The sequence below is a fragment of the Aphelocoma coerulescens genome, chromosome 7 (assembly GCF_041296385.1).
Source record: "Aphelocoma coerulescens isolate FSJ_1873_10779 chromosome 7, UR_Acoe_1.0, whole genome shotgun sequence".
Taxonomy (NCBI): Eukaryota; Metazoa; Chordata; class Aves; order Passeriformes; family Corvidae; genus Aphelocoma; species Aphelocoma coerulescens.
The window spans coordinates 14,582,297-14,604,225 of NC_091021.1; the positions used below are offsets into that span (position 1 = coordinate 14,582,297).

General features: G+C 45.1%; 2 protein-coding genes across 2 annotated transcripts in view; one reads left to right on the top strand and one right to left on the bottom strand.

Moving 5' to 3' along the window:
- Positions 1-15,489, bottom strand: CYP20A1 (cytochrome P450 family 20 subfamily A member 1). Its single transcript, XM_069022298.1, has 13 exons — positions 15,363-15,489; positions 14,712-14,761; positions 14,460-14,626; positions 9,369-9,514; positions 8,539-8,706; positions 7,788-7,866; positions 6,074-6,189; positions 5,598-5,652; positions 4,042-4,162; positions 3,093-3,204; positions 2,407-2,471; positions 523-612; positions 1-353 (listed from the first exon to the last, which is right to left on the bottom strand). Exons 1-13 carry the CDS (start codon positions 15,432-15,434, stop codon positions 203-205), a joined length of 1,392 nt encoding a protein of 463 aa, XP_068878399.1. The 5' UTR covers positions 15,435-15,489; the 3' UTR covers positions 1-202.
- LOC138113664 (alpha-aspartyl dipeptidase-like) overlaps positions 15,485-21,929 on the top strand; it is a 7,053-nt gene continuing 608 nt past the window's right edge. Inside the window, exons 1-7 of the mRNA XM_069022299.1 lie at positions 15,485-15,642; positions 15,725-15,813; positions 16,981-17,055; positions 17,569-17,648; positions 18,985-19,158; positions 20,574-20,633; positions 21,415-21,497. Of these exons, the coding sequence (XP_068878400.1) occupies positions 15,542-15,642; positions 15,725-15,813; positions 16,981-17,055; positions 17,569-17,648; positions 18,985-19,158; positions 20,574-20,633; positions 21,415-21,497 (662 nt within the window). The 5' untranslated portion in view covers positions 15,485-15,541. The remainder of the gene's footprint in view (positions 15,643-15,724; positions 15,814-16,980; positions 17,056-17,568; positions 17,649-18,984; positions 19,159-20,573; positions 20,634-21,414; positions 21,498-21,929) is intronic.

Sequence of the window (21,929 nt, forward strand, 5' to 3'; positions counted from 1 at the left end):
TACAGATTAAATCTACTTTAATATGACTACGGTTGAATTAGAAAAAGTACCCAAGGTAGGCATGAGGTTAAGAATGTGGAAGGTAAAAAAATCTGGATATAAAATTCCTTGGCTGAGTAAACATGGTGCCAGTATGATTCTCATTAAGACCCTTGCTCAGAGCTCCACTGCTGGCACTTTCAACCCCTTGTTTTGCTTGCTCTTAGCTTCTCTTAGACACCGTTATCCAGGCTTCCTCCTTTGGTGAGGTTACCAGCTCATATTTTGTCTCCATGACTTGTCCTTTCACTGGGTGGAGGTACAGTTTCCTTACCAGGACACTCAGCAGAATTGTGGCCACCATATAGGCAAACCTGAGGGAAGAATCAGGAGAAAAAAAGAAAAACCTTGCTATGCTGTAAATTTGCCAAAGGACAACAGCCAGCTTGGACAGGTTGTCCCAGCAGCAACACCAAGATGCTGGAAGCACCTTCTCTCCTGTCTGCCACAGAGACTCACTAAGACCTCCTTCCCCAGGCTCACCTCAACTCTGGGCACTCCTGGCTTCCTGAGAAACCCAACAAGGAGAGGTTTTTCATGGCTGATTCCTCATTGAATCTCTCTGGGTCAAACCTATAAGAGACAAAACACATTAAGGCTTTCTGATCAGGCACAGCATCCTTTCCCCAGAAACATGCACACACACACACAAGTGAAAAACTGGAAATGAAATACAGAATCTCACTAATTTGTTCTCTCTGGGTCATTCCACAGAAATGTACGAAGGCAATTGTGCATCCATTCCATCCATGTTCCCAGCTGGTCAGCTGTGTCCCATCTTGGTCAAAATGCTGACAAACTGAGGTAGTGTGAGACAGGGCTGGAACTAATATGAAGTACACAGCTGAGCTGATGCTGTTACCTGCCCTCTATTTCTCTTCAGAGCACATGCAATCTCATTTGTCTCTTCTTTCTCTCTCTCCCCCTCCAAGTCCCTTCCTTTTTCACTTCCAGAAATACTTCCCTTTTCTCCTTGCCCCTCACCCTTCTCTTCAAGCAGCTGGTGTATGATTATGTGCTTTGGGGGGGGGGAAGCCAGTGACTCATTCAAGTGAGAAAAGTGGTTTCCAGCTTTAGGATGGTAGAGGCTGTGAGAAAACTATTATTCAGGGCTGGCATGAGTTAAAACAAGGGAAACAAATAAAATATCATTCAATTTAAATATTAAAAATACCCTGGCCCCAAACAGAAAATTTCATGGACAGAAAACAGTTCTTTCAAATCTTTCTGCTAAATACTTCAAGCCTTTGTTTCCCTGCTTAAACATCCAAGCTCTGCTTCTAACAAGGTGAAAGGGCATGTGGGTGCTGATCCTTAGGAAAAGCAGCATCAAACTTACATTTCCCCTGAATGGAAGTGCAAATTACAGATTTTGTATTAGGAGAGAAAATGCAGCTGTCTAGCAAAAAAGTAGGGAGGGCAAACAACCATGCACAGTGGTTTTATATAGTAGGTGGGTGAAAGGATCTCACAGAGCTGGTCTCCTATCTCTGTCATGGAAATATCCATGTACCTCAAGCTAAACCTCAACCCCAGACTTCCTAAAACAAACACACAGTGTTCATAGCAGTCCTCACTGTTGCTCCCATGAGGCCTCAGCAAACCTAAACACAGCCATGACCTATCTTGAGAGGCAATCCCTGCCAAGGTGCTCACAGACTGGTGCATCAATGCCTGACCTCTTTCTAAAAAGTATAATTGCAGGAGAGGACAAGTGCTGTGATAAAGGCTCTATCCTTTCTCCTAAATCTGAGCTGTCTGTTCTCTCTGTCTAGAATAACTGACCCACATTTTTTGCCAGCCCAAGTGAAGTAAATCAGATACAGGTTAATATTTGCCACCTGGAGGCCACAGGAAGCTACAGCAATTTTTTCTTTAACCTCCAAAACACTGGCCTAGATCCACTTCAGTTTTCACAGACAGACAAAAATACTGAGGCAGCATTTCCCTTCACCCTAAAAACCCAAAACTTCAGACTGACATTTCCTCCCTTGCACCATTGTTTCATGATGACAAGCAGTGATTCCAAAGCCATTTATGTCACTGTTTCACAAAAAACCTTCAACAGAAGTTCCCAGCATTAGCCAGGGAAGCTCTGTGTATGCGCACAAAAAGGTTTTTACTAAACCCTAACACATACATGCACACACACAGACTGGAGCATGGGAGGAGCCTGACTTTAACTGCCCCAAAACCATGCCCATGGAGACAAATAAAGTCAGACCTTCATAAACAGATTTTCTTACAGACTCTCTTTCATCTCCAGAATCTGCTTAAGGCAGGCCCTGCAGCACAAAAAGGCTGTGCTGTAAGATCTAATTTAAGAAAGCAAAGGAATTAGTTGCAATAAAAGTCGATGCTACATACTTGTATGGTGATGGCCAAGATGAACTATCCTGCAGCATCACACCAAGGGCATAGAGCACAAGTGTCTGCAAAGAGAATTACACCAAGTCAATGCAGGAGGAAATGCACAATTAAAGACACCTCTCAACAGCTCTGCTGGATGATGATTATTCTGTAGACTACTCATATTTAGGTGGATTTAAAAGTCAATTATGATGTGTTCATCTACAAATTTTCATAATCCATGCCCAGATGTTAGGATTTTAACTTCTAAGAATCATGCTGCAATTGTTGGTGGTTACAGAGGGTGTGACCCCATTTCTCTACTCTGGCTGGGATGATTGTATGGACTACTTTATTCTCTGGAATGGAAGGTGATATGATGAGTGATATGATGAGGCCTGAAACAATGCTCTTTCATGCATAACTGAGCCCATGGGCTGCTTCAAAAGCTTACTCATCCCTGGTGGACCCAGAAGCAGAAGCAAATCTGCTCAGCAAGAGAACGTGAATTTGCAGAGCCTCTCCTGCAGAGGAACTGCAGGCAAACTTTAAGCTTAACTGTGCTTTCAGATGACAGTGCACCTGCTCAGGTTCAGTGTCAAAAGAAATGGTCTTCCTGCCTCACCCCTTGTCTGGAAGAAGAGGAAACAGCAAATTCCCCTACAGGAAAGGAGAGTGGCCTAGTGCTCCCAGCACTGCCCTACCTCTTTGGGGATAGTATGTTGGTCGACTCTGCCCTCCAGCTCCTGCAGCTGTGCAGCAATGGGCGTGAGCTTTGCTGTCCGCACTGTCTCACACAGGACTTGCCGACAGTACCTGCAACCAGTAACCCTTGGTTAGTTTAACTCTCAGAGACAAGCTTGTCCACATCCATGTGGCAGCAAGCAGAGCTGAGTCTACTGTATTTAGAGGCACTTCTTTTTTTTTTTCTGGCAAAGAGTCCCAACATCTTTGCATGAAGCATTAAATCTCATTAACAGCTTTTAGAGAAGGTTATCGGAATCCCTCCTCTTTCAGATTTTAAACCAAACTAAATCTGCTAAAATGCATAAACACACCAGCCCTTCCCTGTACCGCTCACCCATACAAGCAGCAGCAAGAAAACCACACACTCAGTATTCCCTTACTGAAACCCTAACACTAGTCCAAATACAAAATGCACCCAGTTGCAGCAACGTAACAAACATATGCACAAAACATAAAGGCATACTGTTGACCAGTCATCCTCACTAGTGGCCCTTTGAAAAGAAGACTTGTCCATGCTTTCTCTCTGTCTATATCCAACCACGAAAATGACTGATTACTTCTACTTCTGGAAAACTAGAGCATAAACCAAGCAAGACAGTAAGCAAAAATTTTGGCCTGGCAGCCAGGGCACTGATTCTGTGGCTCTTCCTCTGCTGATGAACCTAAAGGGTTTCCCGCAAACACCCTGAAGTGAGCACCTTGGTCCCTTTGTCTGGAGTCCCAGCAGACTCTCTCTGTGTTGCAAGTCATCTCGTGGTTTGATCACTTCCAGAAAGAAAAAAGGGACTATGTAGCTCCTGGATGCCTTTTCCTGGCCTGCTGTAGGCTAGGCATCACACTTCATGGGAAATGCCTGTCCCCACCACATGACACAGCCTTCCTCTACATTCCTTCTATAGGACCCACCTGAGCTGCTCAATTTTCTCATGTGTAATTGGTCCCTTTCCCAGAACACGGTCCATCTCCTTGTAGAGATTCTGCTGAACATCTTCTGATGTTGTCAGGAAATAGACTGCCCAGGTACACACTGGGGAAGGAATCAATACAACACTGAACCCAGAAAATTCAATCCTTTACAAATGGCATTCACTTTTCTTACTTCTGGTATTTTCAACATTACTTTTCAACCTAAAAAAAGAGGTGACCTCTGTTCACAGCAGGCTGTGCTGATTCTGTATTCAGTGGCAGGAACAGAGGCTGAACTCCTGTGTAACAAGAGGCCTTGCAAGCTAAAATTCTCTTTCTGATGCTATGAGTAGCTTAGGGAGCTGTGCAGGACACTAAGGCATTCGGCCTCACAGCTCTGGGGCAGGGACCACACAGCCCAACAAACCCTGGGAAATGAGGGCTATTACACCAACCATGCAAATGGAAGGCTGCTTTGTTCAAAGCTTTAGAAAATTCCCTTATTTGGGGGGCTTCCCTAGCACATCTCAGGCAAGTGCTCCAGACAGCCAATGCCTGGGGCTCCTGCAGGGAGCTCTCTGCAGAGGCTGGCCAGCACTTGTCCCCCTACATCTGTTTTTTGAGGTACTTGAGATATCTTCAATAGCAGGGTGAGGAAAAAACCTTGCATAAGAAATAAGTGTGTAGGATGCAGTTTCCCTAAAGCTACAAGGAAACGTTTCTAGCTCTCAAAAATGTCTATTCATGAGAACTATGTGGAATCTTGGACTTGATGATCCTTGTGGGTCCCTTCCAACTCAGAATATTCTGTGGTTTTGTGATCCCATGAATCCATGTGGATTCAAGGCCCTTCAAATGACAGTCTTTCTGGAGTACTTGGAGAGGATATTCTCTGCAGAGAGTATTACCATAGTTATCTGATTTACTTCCCACATTCTTTAACACCTAGATGCATCTTGGAGCTTTTCTTTGGAGCCCCAGTCCCACTGGCTGAGACACAGGGCAAGATAATCATCCCTTTATCATAAGGTATTTTACACAGCTTCAGTTTGTATTTTTATTTGTTTGGGGTTTTTTCATAATTTTTGCACAAATCCCAGAGTAGCTTCTTTGAAAGTTCTCCATACATAGAACACACCTATCTTCCAGAAATTCAAAGCACCCAGACAGATTCTAGCACTCTAATTTTTTTTCCTGTGTGCTAGACTCTATTTTATAACATGATCTTTGTGGCTTATATATTTTGGTGTTTTTTCATCAAATTTATCATCAGTTGTCTGGGGTTAAGAATGCAAGCAAAAAGCAATGGGGAGAAATTCTAAGGTTCACCAAAAGACTGGAAAGGTTGTCAAACACATCTTAGGTTCAGCTCACTAACTGTGAGGCTGTGTCAACAGTCTGATGTAAAAATTAGCTTTTCTATATGTATGTAGCTCAGGAGAAAGAGAATGATGAATGTAATATTTTATTAGCCTACAGTAAGTCTAAAGTCATCACACCCAGTTTTTGGCAGCTGAGTGTAAGGATGGGAAGTTACCTACAGGTACTGTACTTACAGTTAGCAGTGATTACACATCCTGCCAAGGAGAAAATCATTGTATCTTCCAGAATCTAGGAAAGAAAATCTACTTCAGAGAATAAAGCTCATAAGACTGTAAAGAGAAAGAAAAAGTGGCACACTCTCCACTCAAGCACAATAAATCCCTTTAGTGCATAGAGCAGGAAATACACCTAGAAGACATGGACTGAACTCTCTATAGAACTTCCACTGGAATTGCACGAGACATGCTTCATATTAACATACTTCTGGTTTATAAAAATAGCTATGAAACAGTGGCAAGGAAATCTACCAAAGTCTAATGCAATCAAACACTGGAAAAAAAGTGAGTGGAAAAAAAGAACTAGAAGCCCTGCTTTTGTAAAGAATCTAAGCCAAGATGCCAGAATTTACATTAATCAAAGGCTACAATGTAATGAATTGCCCATCTGGCAAAACTCCATTACTGTGTAAAGAGGTAACAGCTGCACAGACCTGCTGGTCACTCAGGCTCCCCTGCAGCAAGGTGTCTATAAAGACATGCCTGTTGAATGATCTGCCTCGGCGCTCCTTTGTAACCTTCCTCAAGATGGATTCCATCTCCACCAGAGCTTTGCAAGAAAAAAAAGAAATGTTTATTTTAAAACCTGGTCATCCTGGTGCTGCAGAGAAGCAAATCCATCTCCCCGAGCAGATTTTCAGACCAGCTGTCCCTGCTGGGCTCACTTACAGAAGCAGCCTCTGTTAAATGTTACTGTCAATTTGGAAGGCAGTATCCCCAATTTAGCAGAAAATGCAGGAACAAAATAACACAGGTTGCCTACAAAAAGCCATCCTTACAAGTATAACCAAAGTGTAAGTCAAATAACGCTGTCAAACCATCAGAGAATGTATTTCATCAGCTCCCATGAAAACACGTATGAGCCACACAACACTGGTTACACGACCTGCAGAGCTACAATCACTACAGCACCACTGCAGCTCCACTGATGGAGCCCCTTTTGCCAGGGGTTCTGCAGGCACGGTGCAGAGGATGGCTCTGTGCTAAAGAGCCTGCAGAGACCGAGACAGGAATGGGGGGAAGTGTGGGAGGGTATTGGCACAGAGTCCACACATCTGAAGATATGGGAGTGCCTAACTCCTGGTGACTGCTGTGGGAACCAAGGGGAGTTAGGGACCTAGATGCCATTGCCTGTCTGATTTAAATGACCTACTGAGGACTATCCAAGAAACACAGAGCGGAATTTGGGTCTGAAACTCCATTTATGAAGGCCCAGTTCAGTTCCTTTGTCTTAGAATTACCTTCCTTCCTCCCCTCTGCATAGGAAGGCCAGCAACACTCAAACACAAAGGCTCACTATGTGGAGTTTGTGAAATTGTGTCCTCATGCATCATCATACTACAGTTCAGGAACAGAGAGACCATGGGAGGAACTCATTTCAGAAGCTGTCCTCAAGTTCTGAAACCCACAGAACCAGAAGTATAAGGAAGGAAACACTGTGTTTGGAGGATTTACAAGCAAATCTTTAGTTCCAGATACAATCTACTTTTGTTTAGCATCTTATCAGTCAATACTGAAATGGTTTCATTATTAACAACAAAGAAGATAGGATAACCTAAAATTAAAATAACTTACTATAAAATATACAAGAAACAAAAGTACTGCCGTAACAGACCTGAAAATCATGTTATCTTGTAAGAGTACATCAGAGCCTATCACATGGAAGGTGTATCCAACAAAGCAGCACCTCTGTACTTGTGTCTTCCAGCCTGTGAGTGACTGTCTGGCAGTACAGTCCCCAAATGGTGCATCATTTGAATGCCCATACAGGCCAAATCAAGGGGCTCCATCTGTCTCCACCCAGCACAGCTGCTTGCCTCCAAGAGAGGTCAAAAGTGGACACTAGGGAATGGAATAGGAAGGGAGGAAGCACACCCTGATTCTTCCCCTCTATCACTCTCCAGACAGGACAGACCTGGAACAAGAGTTCTAGTCCTACAACTTCTCACATAATGGCAGCTTGCCACTTAACTCCAAAACACTGATCTAGTGTGAGAGTTAGTATGACACATGTGGTAGCTTATGACATGATGAGCAACTCTGAAGAAAAGCCAAGACAACTGGGCAAATGACATGCTTTCACATGCTAGCTAACTCCTAAGTATTAATCAGAGTGGGAGGAAAACTGTAATTTTGGGAGAAACCTACCATCTTCATAGTGCTTCTTCCTAGTCATGTTTTTGTCAAGAGACCCATCCAAGAAACCTTTTCCAATCTCTGACCAGATCTGGAAGAAGGACAGAGAGAACAGCACCATCACTCACCATAGGCTGAAATTGCTGGGACTATTCTGTTCTTCCCTACTCAGGAAAATGAAAACACCAAATAAAGACTTCCTGTCAATATGGAACTGATCTTCTCTTTAGGACATTTAAGACACTATGTCTAAGATAGCTGGAATTAAGCTGAAATGAAACAACTGTAATTACACCTCTAGGGAAAAAGGTATGGGAATCTTAAATGGGAGATGGAACTGTTTCTTTCCCACCCTATCACCAGCATATTTAATATCCCTACATGTGGATACAGTTTGAGATCTCCTCCAATTTTCCTTTCTCCACAATATCACAGAGCCTTCAGAAGATCTTTGAAAAGGAGAAGTTCCACTGGCAGTCCCAACAGAGTTTAACTAACTTAGGTACCAAAGATCTCCCAGCTGCCACTGGGTCTGGGTTCCTGATCCCCATGGATCCTTTAAAAACACCTCAGACTAATGACAGCAGGATCAGCAGTAGGATCTGTCTAACAGTTTCAGCTTGGGACAGGTGAGGCGGAGCCCTCAAGCTCATACTTTAAAGTCTCAGCAGCAGCCTGTGCTAAACTGTACATAGATACAAGCTCAGTGTTTTTAGTTTGGAAAAATTTAATAGGAGATTTCCTGGCTCTTCGGGACACTTACTGCATCATGGTGCCTGCGGAACCGGATGACTTCCCGGTCATCTTCAAAGCTGCTGCCCATAGCTGTCTGCGTGACAGACTTCATGGCGAAGCCCAGCATGTGCTGGCAGAGTGGCACATGTTGTGCCTCGGGGAGAGACAGCCATTTGGCCAGCAGCTCTTCTGACAGCTTCAGAGGGAATGAAACATTAGTTAGCAGTAATACCAGCAGTCTATTTACCAAACACACCCTGGATACATTCCCACCCAGTTCCTGAGGCAGACCACACTTTCATGGCTATCAAATAAAGCTAAACTCTTTCCAGGGTTTCTTTCCATTGTTAAACAGTACCATTTTAGCCTCCAATCTTCTGCTTCTTTCGAGGCTCTCCCCCAACAAGGCAACCCTATCATCCTCTCTTGTTCTCGCTGTCAGAAAAGAAACCTTAAACTTAAATACTAACAGCTCCAGAATAGGAAAACAGATCATATTCTGGCTGCTGGACTAAATCAACAGAACAGTTCTTCACCTGTTTGTGGCCCCAAAATCTGGTTCCTTGCTCCATCGTCCTGTCCTAGGAAATATATCTAGAATCCAGGTGTTCCAGTATTTTTAACTGCATCTGGTATCCTGGCACAAAAAGTAAGCAAGTTTAGCCCTTCCCCCAATCCACTGGAGCAAAGAGAAACCAAATATTCATACCATGAAAGGCAGAGGCTGTTTGCTATCTCAGATGCTTACAGCTCTAGCACTAATTTGCATGCAGGTCCTTTATCCTAGTGATCATTCTCACTAAACCTTCTCCTGTGAGCCACACAGGCCTTCTCTGCTGTACAAAGGCTGATACACACCTTCTGGATGAGAGCAAAGTTACTTTGCAAGGACTTGGTCACACCATTCTCATACAGTTTTCTCCTCATGTGGCTCTCTCCTGTATCCCCGTTCAGGCTGGACTGGTACCTCAAGAGGGATTTCAGCATTGTCTCAAAGGGATCCACTGAAAGCAAACAGAGGAAATACCATTCAAAAGTCACACTACACAGGGCTGATGAAAATAGCAGCCTCTTTAATCAGGTACAGCTACTTCTGGGCAGTGAGCAAGGTGTGGCTCCTTCCCCTAGAACAGTCTCTTTGGGGTGTCAAGTTTCTCTTGCTCAGTACCTCATAAAGTCTTTTTTCTGGGGCTGGTTGCCACCCTGTGATCAGCTCCCCCTGCAGAGCTTATCCACTGGCTCTACCAAGTAACTCTTTAGTAACAATGCCTTCAGAGCTTGTTCCCCACTTGCCAGTTCCCAGCTGGTTGTGCCATCAACTTGGTGACAAGAGTGAGTGCAGCATGGTCCTTCCCCTTCTCCTCCAGCCTGACCTGCAGTCTCTTTAGCACATTCCCCTTCACATTTGGTGTGCCCTCCTGCCCTGGCTATGTACTCAGGACATATCAGCTCACACGACAGACTCAGCCAGAGGTTGCTCTCTGCACTCCTTCCCTTGCATCACACACCCAGGAAACCTTGTTTGATACCTACTGCTCCTGCATGATTTCTCCCAAATGCACTGAGTTCCCTGCTGACGAGCTCTTCCCACACTAGCACCTATCTGTCTGCCAGGGCTGCCTCCAGCACAGAAGCTCTGAAGCTCCTACAGAAAACCATACCCCACTAAGCTACAGAATGCTTTCTACTGCTAATCACCTTCTTTCAATCTTCCATCCTTCCACACAGACACTTGCATCAGTCTACAAACTAGATAAAACCACGTAACTTCCATATCCATGACTCACTTCAGTTAGATTTTCAACTCTGAATTTCACCACCAAGGACCTCGATTTAATAAATTTGCTAAAGGATATTAGGTGTCAATGCAAAACAGTGCAACATGGCATATGTTCTTCCCTTTCTGTAAACCTTTTTGCGTGTCTTGTCTAGGAACTGGCAGAGTGTTTAAGGAACTATTTGGAACTATTTGGAAGCAGCAATCAGGGTTTTCAAGAAGGATATTGTCACTGTTTATCACAGTCTGTTATTTCTCCCAGATGGAGAGTGAAACCACTGAGGCATCAGAAAACATCAAGGCTGAGCTAGACACATATGACTTTACCAGCTGTGGATGTATCTAGCACTCCCCACAGACACTGGGGCCTCATTATGCTACTAGGCAAACATACAAGAAGAGAAAATTCCCACCTGCATAGGACTTACTACCTAAAGACATAAAAGCAGTTAACGAGGCCAGAGGCATGAATATGGTAATCTTTCCTAAATGTTTTTCTCTCACATCTCTTCCCTTCCAATGTTTTTAAGCTCTGCATCTCACCCTCTTTCCCACTTTGAATGACAAGAAGCATGAGCATGTGTCTTTTGGCAGAGCAGATGGTACCTGCAGCTCTCCACGTGGCGCGGGCTGTTATATGACTCTAGCTGCTGCTGACAATTCCTCCTCCAAGGTACTTTGTCATGGAGCGGCTGCAGCTATTCATGCCACAGATCCCTGCTGACTGGCACTGGCACAGCCAGGCACAATACTGGGTAGCCAGGAAGACACATGGCAGGTGATAAAGCCCACACAGAAAATCCCGCAGAGGCATCTAGAGAGGCAGAGGCTGGAGGATGCTTAGAAGCAACACCTGCTGAAACTGCAAAGTTTTCCTGCTGCATATGAAAGAAAACTGCTGGATTAGCTATGGGCCCTGGGTTTTTTTCTCCCAATGTCCCTAGTCGAAACTGGCAACCCCACAGCACCGATACACACCCACTGTTGTGCGCTCAGGGCTGCAGAGCCCAGGCCACCCTTTTGCTGAGGGCTGGCTCTGCCTCATGCTATTTGGGAAAGGGCTATTTCTGCACAGCTGTGGGAGACTAGTCACTCCACAAGGCACAAACTGCCTCTGGAGAGAGCTCTGTTCTGCCAGCACTTGCACAGACTTCAACCTTCGTCCTTGTCTTGAAAACATCTCCATGTTTTCATGGGTTTCGAGGTTTACATTTTCAGCCCTCCTAGTGAAACATATCAAAATTTTGACTGTTCTTTTCACTTACATAGAAATTTCCCCATCCCAAGAACCTCAGAGTGCTGTCCTGGACACCACTTGCAAGTAAATATAGAGAAAAGATCTGAGATCGAGCAGAACTCAACATCAGAGATAGAAAGGACCTCTGAACCTGCAGAGTAAAATGCTCACAGAACAGCAATAAAGTCCTGCTCAGACAGGCCAGGACCCATAGCTCCATTTCCAGCATTCAGTGTGCTTCAGGTTCATTGCCCCAACCCAAAAAGCAACATTAACTCAGGCAAGTTTTCCAAGTTGGTCTCTGAACCCACTGCTCCTGGCAATCCTGCTTCGCATCCACATCCTCTGTAGGCCTGAACTGCTTCCCCAGAGCCACTCAGGGGAATCACCAGTACCAGCTGCAAAGCTTTACTTCCTTTGAATTCTCCTTGCAAATTAATCTCAACTAAGCTTTAAGAGGCCATGAAAACATACCAATTTCAAACACTGCTTGAAGCCTAATGAAAAAGAGTCTCCTGGCATTGCAAATGTTAATAACTATGAATACAACTACTCCAACTTCAAGGCTTTGATGAGAAATGCATTATCTGCACTTCTCTCTCTGTCTCCAAGAAGTTTGGCCATACCTGTGATACACACATGAGATGACAGGAACCTTTGTATGACACTTGGAACCAAACCCTGTATCTCAACCTTGGAAATCACCGGCAGGTATCCATGAAGATGGATGGTGGCCTAAGGCATGCCAGCTCACTGAGGAAGAGTCACATGGTACGGGTTTTGAAGTGGGGCTGAAGAGTCAGGAGTTGGCTATAATGCAGTTCACTGTGGCTGTCTCCTGTCCTACAGCACTGTGTGCACAGAAGAAATAGGGGCAAGACCACATCTCCAACAAAACTTCAAGCTGCCCAGAGCCACTTTGTGGCTGAGACCTACTAGAACCCCTATTCCCACTCACCAAGAAAGGGTACAGGAAGGGCTTTGCTACAGCTACTCAGCTACTACTGTTTATACCTCAATGCTTCAGGAAATATAACCTGTAAGATTCCTTGTGTCTAATAAAGTTTGAGCACTTCTGGCAAGCATCAATGCTAAAAGGAAAGCAGTGATACAACTAATATTGCTGCTTTTCCAGCTCTGAGATCATAAGAACCCTCCTTCTCAAGCCTGTTGTCGTTACAAGGACCCCCTTCAGCTGGGCTGAACACACTTTCCCTGGCTTCTCCTGCACAACAGGCTCCCCACTTCTCTGAGAGCACTGGCAGCCTTTATTTGCACTTGCTTTATACAAAATCATGCCTGAGCACAGAGGTCAGAGCCACACACAGGACTCCAGGTCTGACTCACGCTCATCTTGTGCAAAAGTCCTCTCTTTACAGAAAATCTGTGACTTAACGTGTCCTTTTTTTTCCATGGCCATGTCATCCCACAGGCAATTCACACAGCCTGCTTTTTCTCCTCTCATTCCTGCTCCTGCTATCCCAGCCTTCAGAGATACCCATCTCACTCTGCTGCCCTGTGCTGACAAACGGTTCCAGCATAATGCCATCAGGACAGGATGCTAATATAAGATGGAGTGTTTCACCTCCCCAACACTGCATTTCACTTTTCCAAGACAATCCAGCCTTGCTCCCTCTTTCATTTATCAGTGTCCAAGCAAATTCTGCACTGAATCTCTGACATAAACACAGTTCTGTCAGAGTCCTTGTCTAAAAAGCTAATTATCAAAGTACAACATGCATTTCCCATTTATCCTCCATCCTTAAAAAAATGTTTATTTTGGCATAGCAGGATACTAGGCTAGTCTATAGCTGCCTGGGTCACCTAATTTACTGCATTTAAGTCCAGGCACTGTACTTGCCTTTCGCCAGTACTCAGATCCTCCCGAATTCTGAACATTTATGAGAACCTGCCTGCACAAGGGCCTGTCACCACTTCTCTGAGCTCTGAGAAAGTGACTGTCTGCTTAATTTCCCCCAAACACACTTGAGAGCATTCAGATCTTTCAGGGTGGTTTTCCACCTTCTGGAGTGTCATCGTTATCCACTGTGTCTTGCTGATCCTTGTTAACTCCCACTCCTTTCCCAGATTATCACCATTTCTTTTTTTGATTCTGTCAGGCAACCGTACATGAAGCTCACCCCTCACGACCCCAGCATAAAGTGAGCCAAGATATCTGCCTGTGCCTAAAGACAGCCTGCAGGATCAGGTCAGAGGTGTGCACCCAGCACCTCAGTCAACCCTGTAAGATGAAAACTGGGAAAGCAAGAGATCAAACCAAACATCAACTGAGTTAACTTATTGAGTGTGATAACCTTAGGAAGCAAAATGCCCACCTAAGAGGCTTAGGCTGTAAATTAAAATACCCTCTCATGACTAAGATGATCAACTCAGCTACCAGCACCACCAACCACTTCCAACACTGGAAGATCATTAAAGGTTTTCAGCACAAAATTCTACATACCAAAAGAAAAATGAAAGCTAAAGAACTGCTCCAAATAATAGTTTGAAAAACCTTCATGCTGAACCACACAAGGCAGTTATTACAAACTAGCAGAGCTGTTTTCAGACTTAATTTAGCAAAGTCTCCCCTCTTAAACTGTATTTCAAACTGCTTTTAAAATGTATGCTAAGTAGCTACCGGATGTTCACCTTCCTCTATCAAGTGACTAATGAGCATGATGCTTTCCATGAACATTTGCCTGTAGAGAGATGGTAAAAGACACAAGCATACTGATTTCTTGATGGCCACTGGACAGCAGTAACTCTTGGTCACTGATACTCAAGTCCAGTAAGCAGGACCAAAGTCATACCTGAACCACCACATCAGCTGCAAAGTCTCATCTTCTTTCAACTTAGAATGAAACCCCAGCTTCCTTTGATGCCCAGCAAGGCCAGAACAAATGGACTCAAAGAAAACGTAGAAGACACTTACACAACCGGTTGGGGTTAACATGTTGTTTCAGGAGATCAATGGAGCCGAGGCTGACGACAAGACGCCTTCCAAACCAGAAGGAGACCAGTGGGCCATATTTCTCATGAAGGTTCACAAGAAACTCATGTAAACTGCTGCTGACAATGATATCTGGCAGGTTGCCATCCCTGAGAAACACAGAGGATATCTGGTCATGAACAGCATCCTCTGCCAATGCTGAACTTGATCAATGTAGAGACAGAAACCACTTACTTTTCATCAGTTGGAGCCAGCCCAGGGATACCTGATGCTTGCCTAGATGCCTAGAGTAAAGGGAAACGCATCAATCTACATGAACTTCGGATTTTATACAAGTCCCACAGCTTTCCAGCAGGAGAGATGAATTTTCCACACCAATACTACTACACTACTTACAAACATTAAACAGAAGCTGGATATGCTACATCTGCAGGCTTTAAACCTGCTAAGCCGATAAACCTCAAGTGTGTGCCTAGTGCCACTGGCTAAACCAGGATTATTCACCTGGTTAGATGAAAGATGTCTGCGTAAAGATTTAAAGAGTCAGGTTTATAGTGTAAGATCTTACACACAGATTTGCCCTGGAGGCCTGCAAAAATGCCAGGCGAGCAGATCGCGCCTTTGGAAAGCGGGATTCACTGCCGGAGCACGTAGAGCAGGAGGAGTGCCGGGGCTGCGCTGTCCCGGGAGCGCCCTGCCGGCAGCTTCTCCCGCGGGCCTCTGCCACGTCCCGCCCGGGGATACGGGCCGGGGGCACCGCCCGAGCCCAGGGGCCGCGGGACGGGCCCGGGGCTGCCTCGGCCCCGCGGCCGCTCGCTCCCCGCCCGCCTGCCCCGGGGGCCGGGCCGGGCCGTGCGCCCCCCGCCCCGCCGCCGGCAGCATTACCGGGTACAGGTAGAGCACGGCGCCCACGAGGATGAGCAGGAAAGTGACAGCGAAAATGGCGAAGTCCAGCATGGCCGGGCCGCGGCGGTGGAGCGGCGGCGGCTCGGCCCCACCCCGGGGCCGCCGGCGGGGCAGGAAGGGGCGGACCGGGCTGGGCTGGGAGCACGGCTCGGCTCGGCATGGGGGGCCCGCGGCGCCTGCTGCTGATCTCCAACTCCACCCTGCACGGAGGGGGCTACCTAGGCCACTGCCAGCAGCACATCCAGAGCTTCCTCGGGCAGTAAGCGCTGCGCAGGGCTGCGGGAGCGCGCCCGGCCCCCGCCTCCGCCGCGCCGACCGCTCTTTCCCCTCTCTTCTCCCAGGAAGGTGAAGCGGGTGCTGTTCATCCCCTACGCCCTGCACGACCGCGACGCCTACGCCCGCACGGCCAGGGAGAAGTTTGAAAGCCTGGGTAAGGCCGGGCCGGCTGCTGCGGCCACGCCGGCTGTCCCCGGGGCTGCCGGGCCGGCACCGGGCACGGGGAGCAGGGTGCGGGCACGGGGCACCCGGGACGGCAGCGCTGCAGCCGCTCTGCGCTGCGGGGCACGAACGGACGCGGCGCTGCAGCCCGCGGTGCCCACGGGCCGGGCCGGGCTGGGCTGGGCTGCTGAGGTACGGGCAGCAAGGACAGTGAGAGCAGCAGGAGTCGGCTCCGACTTCTGCCTGGAAGGAGATGTTTTAAAGGCCTCCGGAAGAAATCCTGTTGTAAACACTTCTGCCCACTCCAGGGAAGAAGATTTTATCCCTAAATACTAAATGGCATTTTTTTTATCCTTCTTAATCACGAGGGAACATTTCTTCCCAGATATCTTAAACCTCTGCTCAAGGCGTACAACCACTGGTGTTAAGTGAAGACCATTACTTAAAGCACATCAATCAGCCAGATAGTTCCACGGTGGACAGCAGCTGAACTTTGCTTGGAGCAAAGATCTTTGCAGAACAGCCTACAGCAAGACCTCCACCTAGTATCTATCACTGTTCAGAGTAACTTTGGACCTGTTAGTATAGTAATAATCAGTACTCACTTCCCTGGGCAGCACACTTTGCTCCTTGACTTGCAGGAAGGTTGCTGCTATCAAATGCCCATGTTCTTCTGTCTCTCTTGACACTCCTGTACTCAGTGAACTCCAGCAAGGCAAATCTATCAAAGTCAGACATTTTAACAGAAACAATACTCACATCAGGTATTTGCACAAGCAGTGCTAGAACCAATGATGGCAGATCCTGTCAGACTTCAGCACAGCCAAGCTGAGGACTAACAGCTTTTCCCTTACTTTCTAGTTACCTGGTAATGCTCAGCAGGATATTGTGCCTCAGCCTGCACCTGCTGAGTGAATTGCTCTGCTCCTAGACACTGAGTGTATATATTCACAAAGCAGACATTTCCTTTTGTACAGCTGGATGCTGAAGGCCTGCACTAATGTAGGACATATACTCTGTTTTATGTTGTAGAGTTCTCTAAAATTTCCCTGGTTGAGACATTTGGCTCAGGGTTGGAGGAGGTGGGCAGGGAGAGATGGAACATATCACATTCTTCCACCAGACTGATGTGGCAGAGGTAAATACTTTTTCATTTAAGGTTATGGGCTGGACAGCATTCATGAATCTTGTGATCCAGTGGAAGCTGTAAGGAAATCAGAAGCAATATTTATTGGTAAGTTTTACTTCCTACTCTCCAGTGAAGGTTTATATATGGCACTGGATTAGTCCTGCTTAGAGGTGGCAGTGAAGACCAACAATTAAGCAGTTAGGCCTAGTAATTAGAAACTACAGAAAACAGCACTTGGGAGCCCTAAGACCCTAAATTTAGTGGTGCACTGGGAAGTAGATTTATTAATGGAATTTCCAATAATTTCAGATTATTATTTTGAACAGTACCTCAGTGTAAAAACATGATTATAACAGCTGTATCATCATTTTATCAAGCCCTAGAAGATCTAGTCCTAATACCATGGTCCTGGGTGTTGGAAGAGAGGTCACTGTCAGTGCCAGCCTTACAAGGATGACTCAGGGCATGAGCCCATCGCCTGCCCAGTGACCATTCTTCTGAAGCTTCTCAAAGCAGGATAGTCCCCTGAACAGAGCATTGGGTCTGCCAAGTTTGTAAAGGCTTCAATTAAAACTGATGGTGAAAATATGTTAAATAAGCTGGACTTTCTTTCTGCAGGAGGTGGGAACACATTCCGTCTCCTGAAAGCTCTTTATGACAACAGCCTGATACACGAGATCAGGAAGAGAGTTCTTGAGGTAAAACTACACATTCTGGCCAAGTCTGAATGGCAGGATCTCATACCTGAGTTTTTGTTCAGACAAATCCAAGCTGATTCTGCATTTTTGTCTCTAATATACTTCAAATATGGAGCCATCTCAGACAACCTGGTGAACTGAAAACTGTGGCCAAATAAGGCTGTCACTGAGTCATTGATAAGACTTACTTAAGGTCAGCAGTCTGTCTTCCTAGAGCAGTTTTCTAAATGCAGGATTGCAAGACCTTGGGATGTACAATGCTGCATAGAAACCTAGAAAATAAAACCTCAAAATACCAACAAAGAGCAGTGCAGGATTTAATCTATGTCCAGAAACCTTGTTTTTCAGCTTGAGATGTCCATATCTTGTTGATAAAGATATGTTCATGTTGCAGGTTGTCTGCTAATAAACTGGTGATAAAGTTGGATCCATACATACCTTTTAGACAGTGTCCTGTTGATGTTGAAAATGATGTAATTTTTGTATCTCCGTGGAACTGAGAGGTGTGAGTGCCATTGAGCCCTTCTGGTCAGCAGCACCAGTCTAGCTGGTGAATCTCATAAGGCACAGCAAAGATATACCATCTTTGGAGGAGAACAGAAGCAAGGTGTTCCCTACCAATGTGGAATTGCAAATGACTTTATGCAGATTTATACAAGCCACAGTAAGGCCAGCTGCCAAGAATAAAGGTTAGCTAGGCTTATCTTAATATATAGAAATTCAACGTCTGTTGTGGGAATAAAAGCCAGAAAATGTCCAAATACCAGTTAAGTCTGGATAACTACTTGGTTATATTACCACCAGTTGTCTCAAGATAGCTCTATTTTTACAAATTGTTCAGCATTACCTGTATACTTGCATATTTGTGTAGCATTCTTCTATGTAGAGCATAATATTCAGTACTAATCCCTAAACAGTGCTAAACTGGTCATGGTACTGGTAAGCTGATGCTGCGACAACACTGCATTTAGCTTCTGATGGTCTACTCTCTTCAGAAGCTAGTTAAAAGCCAGTTCAGATATTTCCTGTAACTGCAACAACAGCAAGTCTCTCCTCTTAACAGCCAAGTCCAACATGCACTGAGAGCCTGGTAAGTTCTCTCTTGTGGGGTCACAGAGTTGTGAGTACAAGGCATGCAGCAGTTAGTTCTCTGACACACACAAGCTACTCAGAACCTGAATTCTTGTTCTGCTTTTCACCTGTAAAGTTAGCAGCGAGATGAGCTAGAAAGACTAACTCTGATCTGACTGGTGAGTCTCTGAGATTGATAGAACATGCTATAATTTGCAGTTCCTACTTGTCATACTGCAGACTGATCACTGCTTTTGTCTTTCAGGATGGGATTCCTTACATGGGATCCAGCGCAGGAACTAACGTTGCTACCATCAGCATCAATACCACCAATGACATGCCAATTGTTTATCCACCTTCCCTGAAGGCTCTAGGATTAGTTCCTTTTAATATTAATCCCCACTACCTGGACCCAGACATTAAAAGAACTCACATGGGTGTAAGTAAAGCACACCAGAACACACACAGTAACCAGGGTGCAGAGGAATAAAAATAGTGTGCATTTTTGAGGCCTTACAAAGCTACAGCATGTCAAACAGCTGCTCCCTAGAGAAACTGGAAATGCCAATGAGGCAGTAACGCTTTATTTCCTCCTAAAACTTTTCTTTGCTTGGGAAGAGGAGTTGGCAGCAGTATTACTGAACAAAGTATTTTTCACAAACAGAAGCTCTGCAGTGTCTGAAATACTGTTGCTTGATACCTGGCATGGAATGGGGGAATTAAAAAAAAGATAAACCTGAAGTGTTAAGGTGCAAAGTACTGTGGTTCTGGAAAGTTCTGGCTTACCTGCTGCTTGGGAAGACCTAACTTAAACATAGATTAAGCAGCTTAAATATCTGAAGGTCTGAAGAAACGATCAGAACAGGGAGCTCTTGAAACTCATACAGTTGTTGTGTAAGAAAAATACCTGGGCATTGGTGTTCTTGCAGGGAGCACAGCCTGTAAGGTCCAGTATGGAGCAAGTGCATGCATTAGTATAGCTGAAAGGAAAACACTTCAGCCATCAAGCACAAAGATGGATTTCCATACAGTGGGGATGAGCTGCTTCTTGAATAGCATGTCAACTAATTCCTCAGGGAACAATTTCTGTGGTGCATCTTTTAACAACCTAAATACTTTACTCCTTGTAATCAAAATTCTGTGGTTAGAAGAAGTATTAAGAATTAGGGAACAATGAAGAGATGGTGGATATGGGTGTGCTTCTAGAATCTAGATGAAGTTGTAGGTATTCATTTAATCAGCTTGTCGCTAGATAAGCAGGCAGTCTTTTCCCTATAAATAACTTCTGTTCTTTCTCTCAGAGGAGACTGGAAGCTCTGCTGTACCAAGTCCCTGCTGTGTTCCTATGATTCCTATTTCTTTACTGTTGCTCAGTTAAGCAGCAAACCTCAGGAAACATGACAGAGTTGTTCACAGAAGGAAATTCTTTGGTGTAATACCTACTTGAAGACAAACAAGCAAATATTTAATCACTGAAAATCCATGATTCACTACTCTGTTTTACAAAGGTGGCACCTCAGGCATTTGCTTTTACCACCTTCCTCAGTGCACACAGAGATAGTACTAAAAAAAAAAAAAAAACAACCAAACATGGATGAATTGAGTAGAAGTAAGTTTTAAGGTTTTTCAGGGTTGGGATTGTGTGAGCTCTGTTTGATCAACCTGCAGTAAATTGCTGCTAGTGATGAAGGGTAAAACATGTATCTATTAAGAGCCATTCCTGCCATCCCATTCTGCTTGAGGGGAAAGGCCTGCTTTGTTTAATGTTATGAAATTGCTTGATGTCATGCTGCCTGGATAGCTCTAAGTCCTACCTTATGGCCTGGGAAGCTAAATCTATGCTCATTATTGCAGGAGACAAGAGAGGAAAGAATCCGCCAATATCATGAAGAACCAAACACGCCTCCAGTTCTGGTGAGCAGTAGTTCTCCATCAGGAAGCTCCTGCCGGTAGCATGATAAGCATTTAAAATGCATTCATGGCAGCTCTCAGTGTGGGTTCCCTCCCTGTCAAGACTTACAGAACCATGGCATGGAATGCTAATTGTATTCTTGCTAAGAGCTTCAGCCTTGGATATTGCTCATTGCAGAAAATGGGTTACAGCCCATGAAATGCATATTGTTAGTGTTGCTCAACACTGTTTTAGGCAGCTCTGATATTCCCAGTCACTGGCCCCCACGCATATATTGTGTGTTGGGGGTGGTGTGCATGCAGATGGTATAATACCTCCCCTTAATCTTTTTGCAGATACTCTTTAATCTCTCTAATACAGTTTCTGAATTTACACATTCAGTAGTATCTATGTAATTTCATTATGTCTGTCTGGAGAAGTGGGACCTCTGTTTCCTGTCCCTGTGTTTGATCTTGTAGTATAAAGTTTGTATAACAAACCCAGCTGGCTGTTGCTTGGCCCAAACTGGATCTAAGAATGGTGGGGTAGTGGAAGGAATGGTGGGAAAAAACAGTTTACTCTCCTCCTTAATGGTTTCTCCTTTAAAAGTGAAAGCTGAAATAAACAAGAAAATCAATTTCTAAAACAAGGTAACTCACCTAATTTGGTCTTTACCTCTTCGTTAGGTAAGTGAGGTTTAGTCTGTAGTCATGGTGAGCTGCACTAAGACTGGCCTGCTTGTGACAAGCATTCTACCCTTTCACAGAGCTTGAAAATCATGTTAAATGTTTCCACCTCCACCAGGGCTTGCGGGAAGGTACCATGCTGTTAGTGGAAGGAGATAAAGCCACGCTGCAAGGAGTGACAGGAGCACGTCTGTTTTTGAGGTAAATGCTTCACTTGAATTGATACCCTTTTAGATAGAAAGGAAGAGAGGCTTCTGTTAGACTCCTGGCACATGCTGCCTGTCCCCCACATTAGAAGTTACCTAATCCCTTGGTTCCATTTCTCTTTGGGGAAAATGCAAGTATTGTTTTATGCTCCAAAGGAGCCGGCAGAATGACAGCTCTCTAAAGGATGTCTGACCAACCCAGTGTGTGCTTTGGCATTGCATCCATCGCTGCTTATATTTCCAAATTCTAGGTAACCTTTCACAGAAAGAGCTCCAGTAAATCAGCTCCTTTATTGAAAGCCAGGGAAATGCCAGTTTGGCCCTAATGCATTGAACTCCAGAACAAGGGAATCCATATCTGTAATCATATGGACATTACTGAAAAATCTAAAATGCATGTCACATGATGTGGGCAAAGAAGGGAGTC

Bases quoted from the DNA above. Each gene is read 5' to 3' on its own strand.
- CYP20A1 (XM_069022298.1), bottom strand. From the start codon at position 15,434: ATGCTGGACTTCGCCATTTTCGCTGTCACTTTCCTGCTCATCCTCGTG. The intron at 14,627-14,711 runs GTAAGTGGTTTC...TGTGTTTCTCAG, and splicing joins CTGGCTCCAACTGATGAAAA to GGATGGCAACCTGCCAGATA. The intron at 613-2,406 runs GTATGTAGCATC...TGTCTCTTATAG, and splicing joins TCTTGGCCATCACCATACAA to GTTTGACCCAGAGAGATTCA.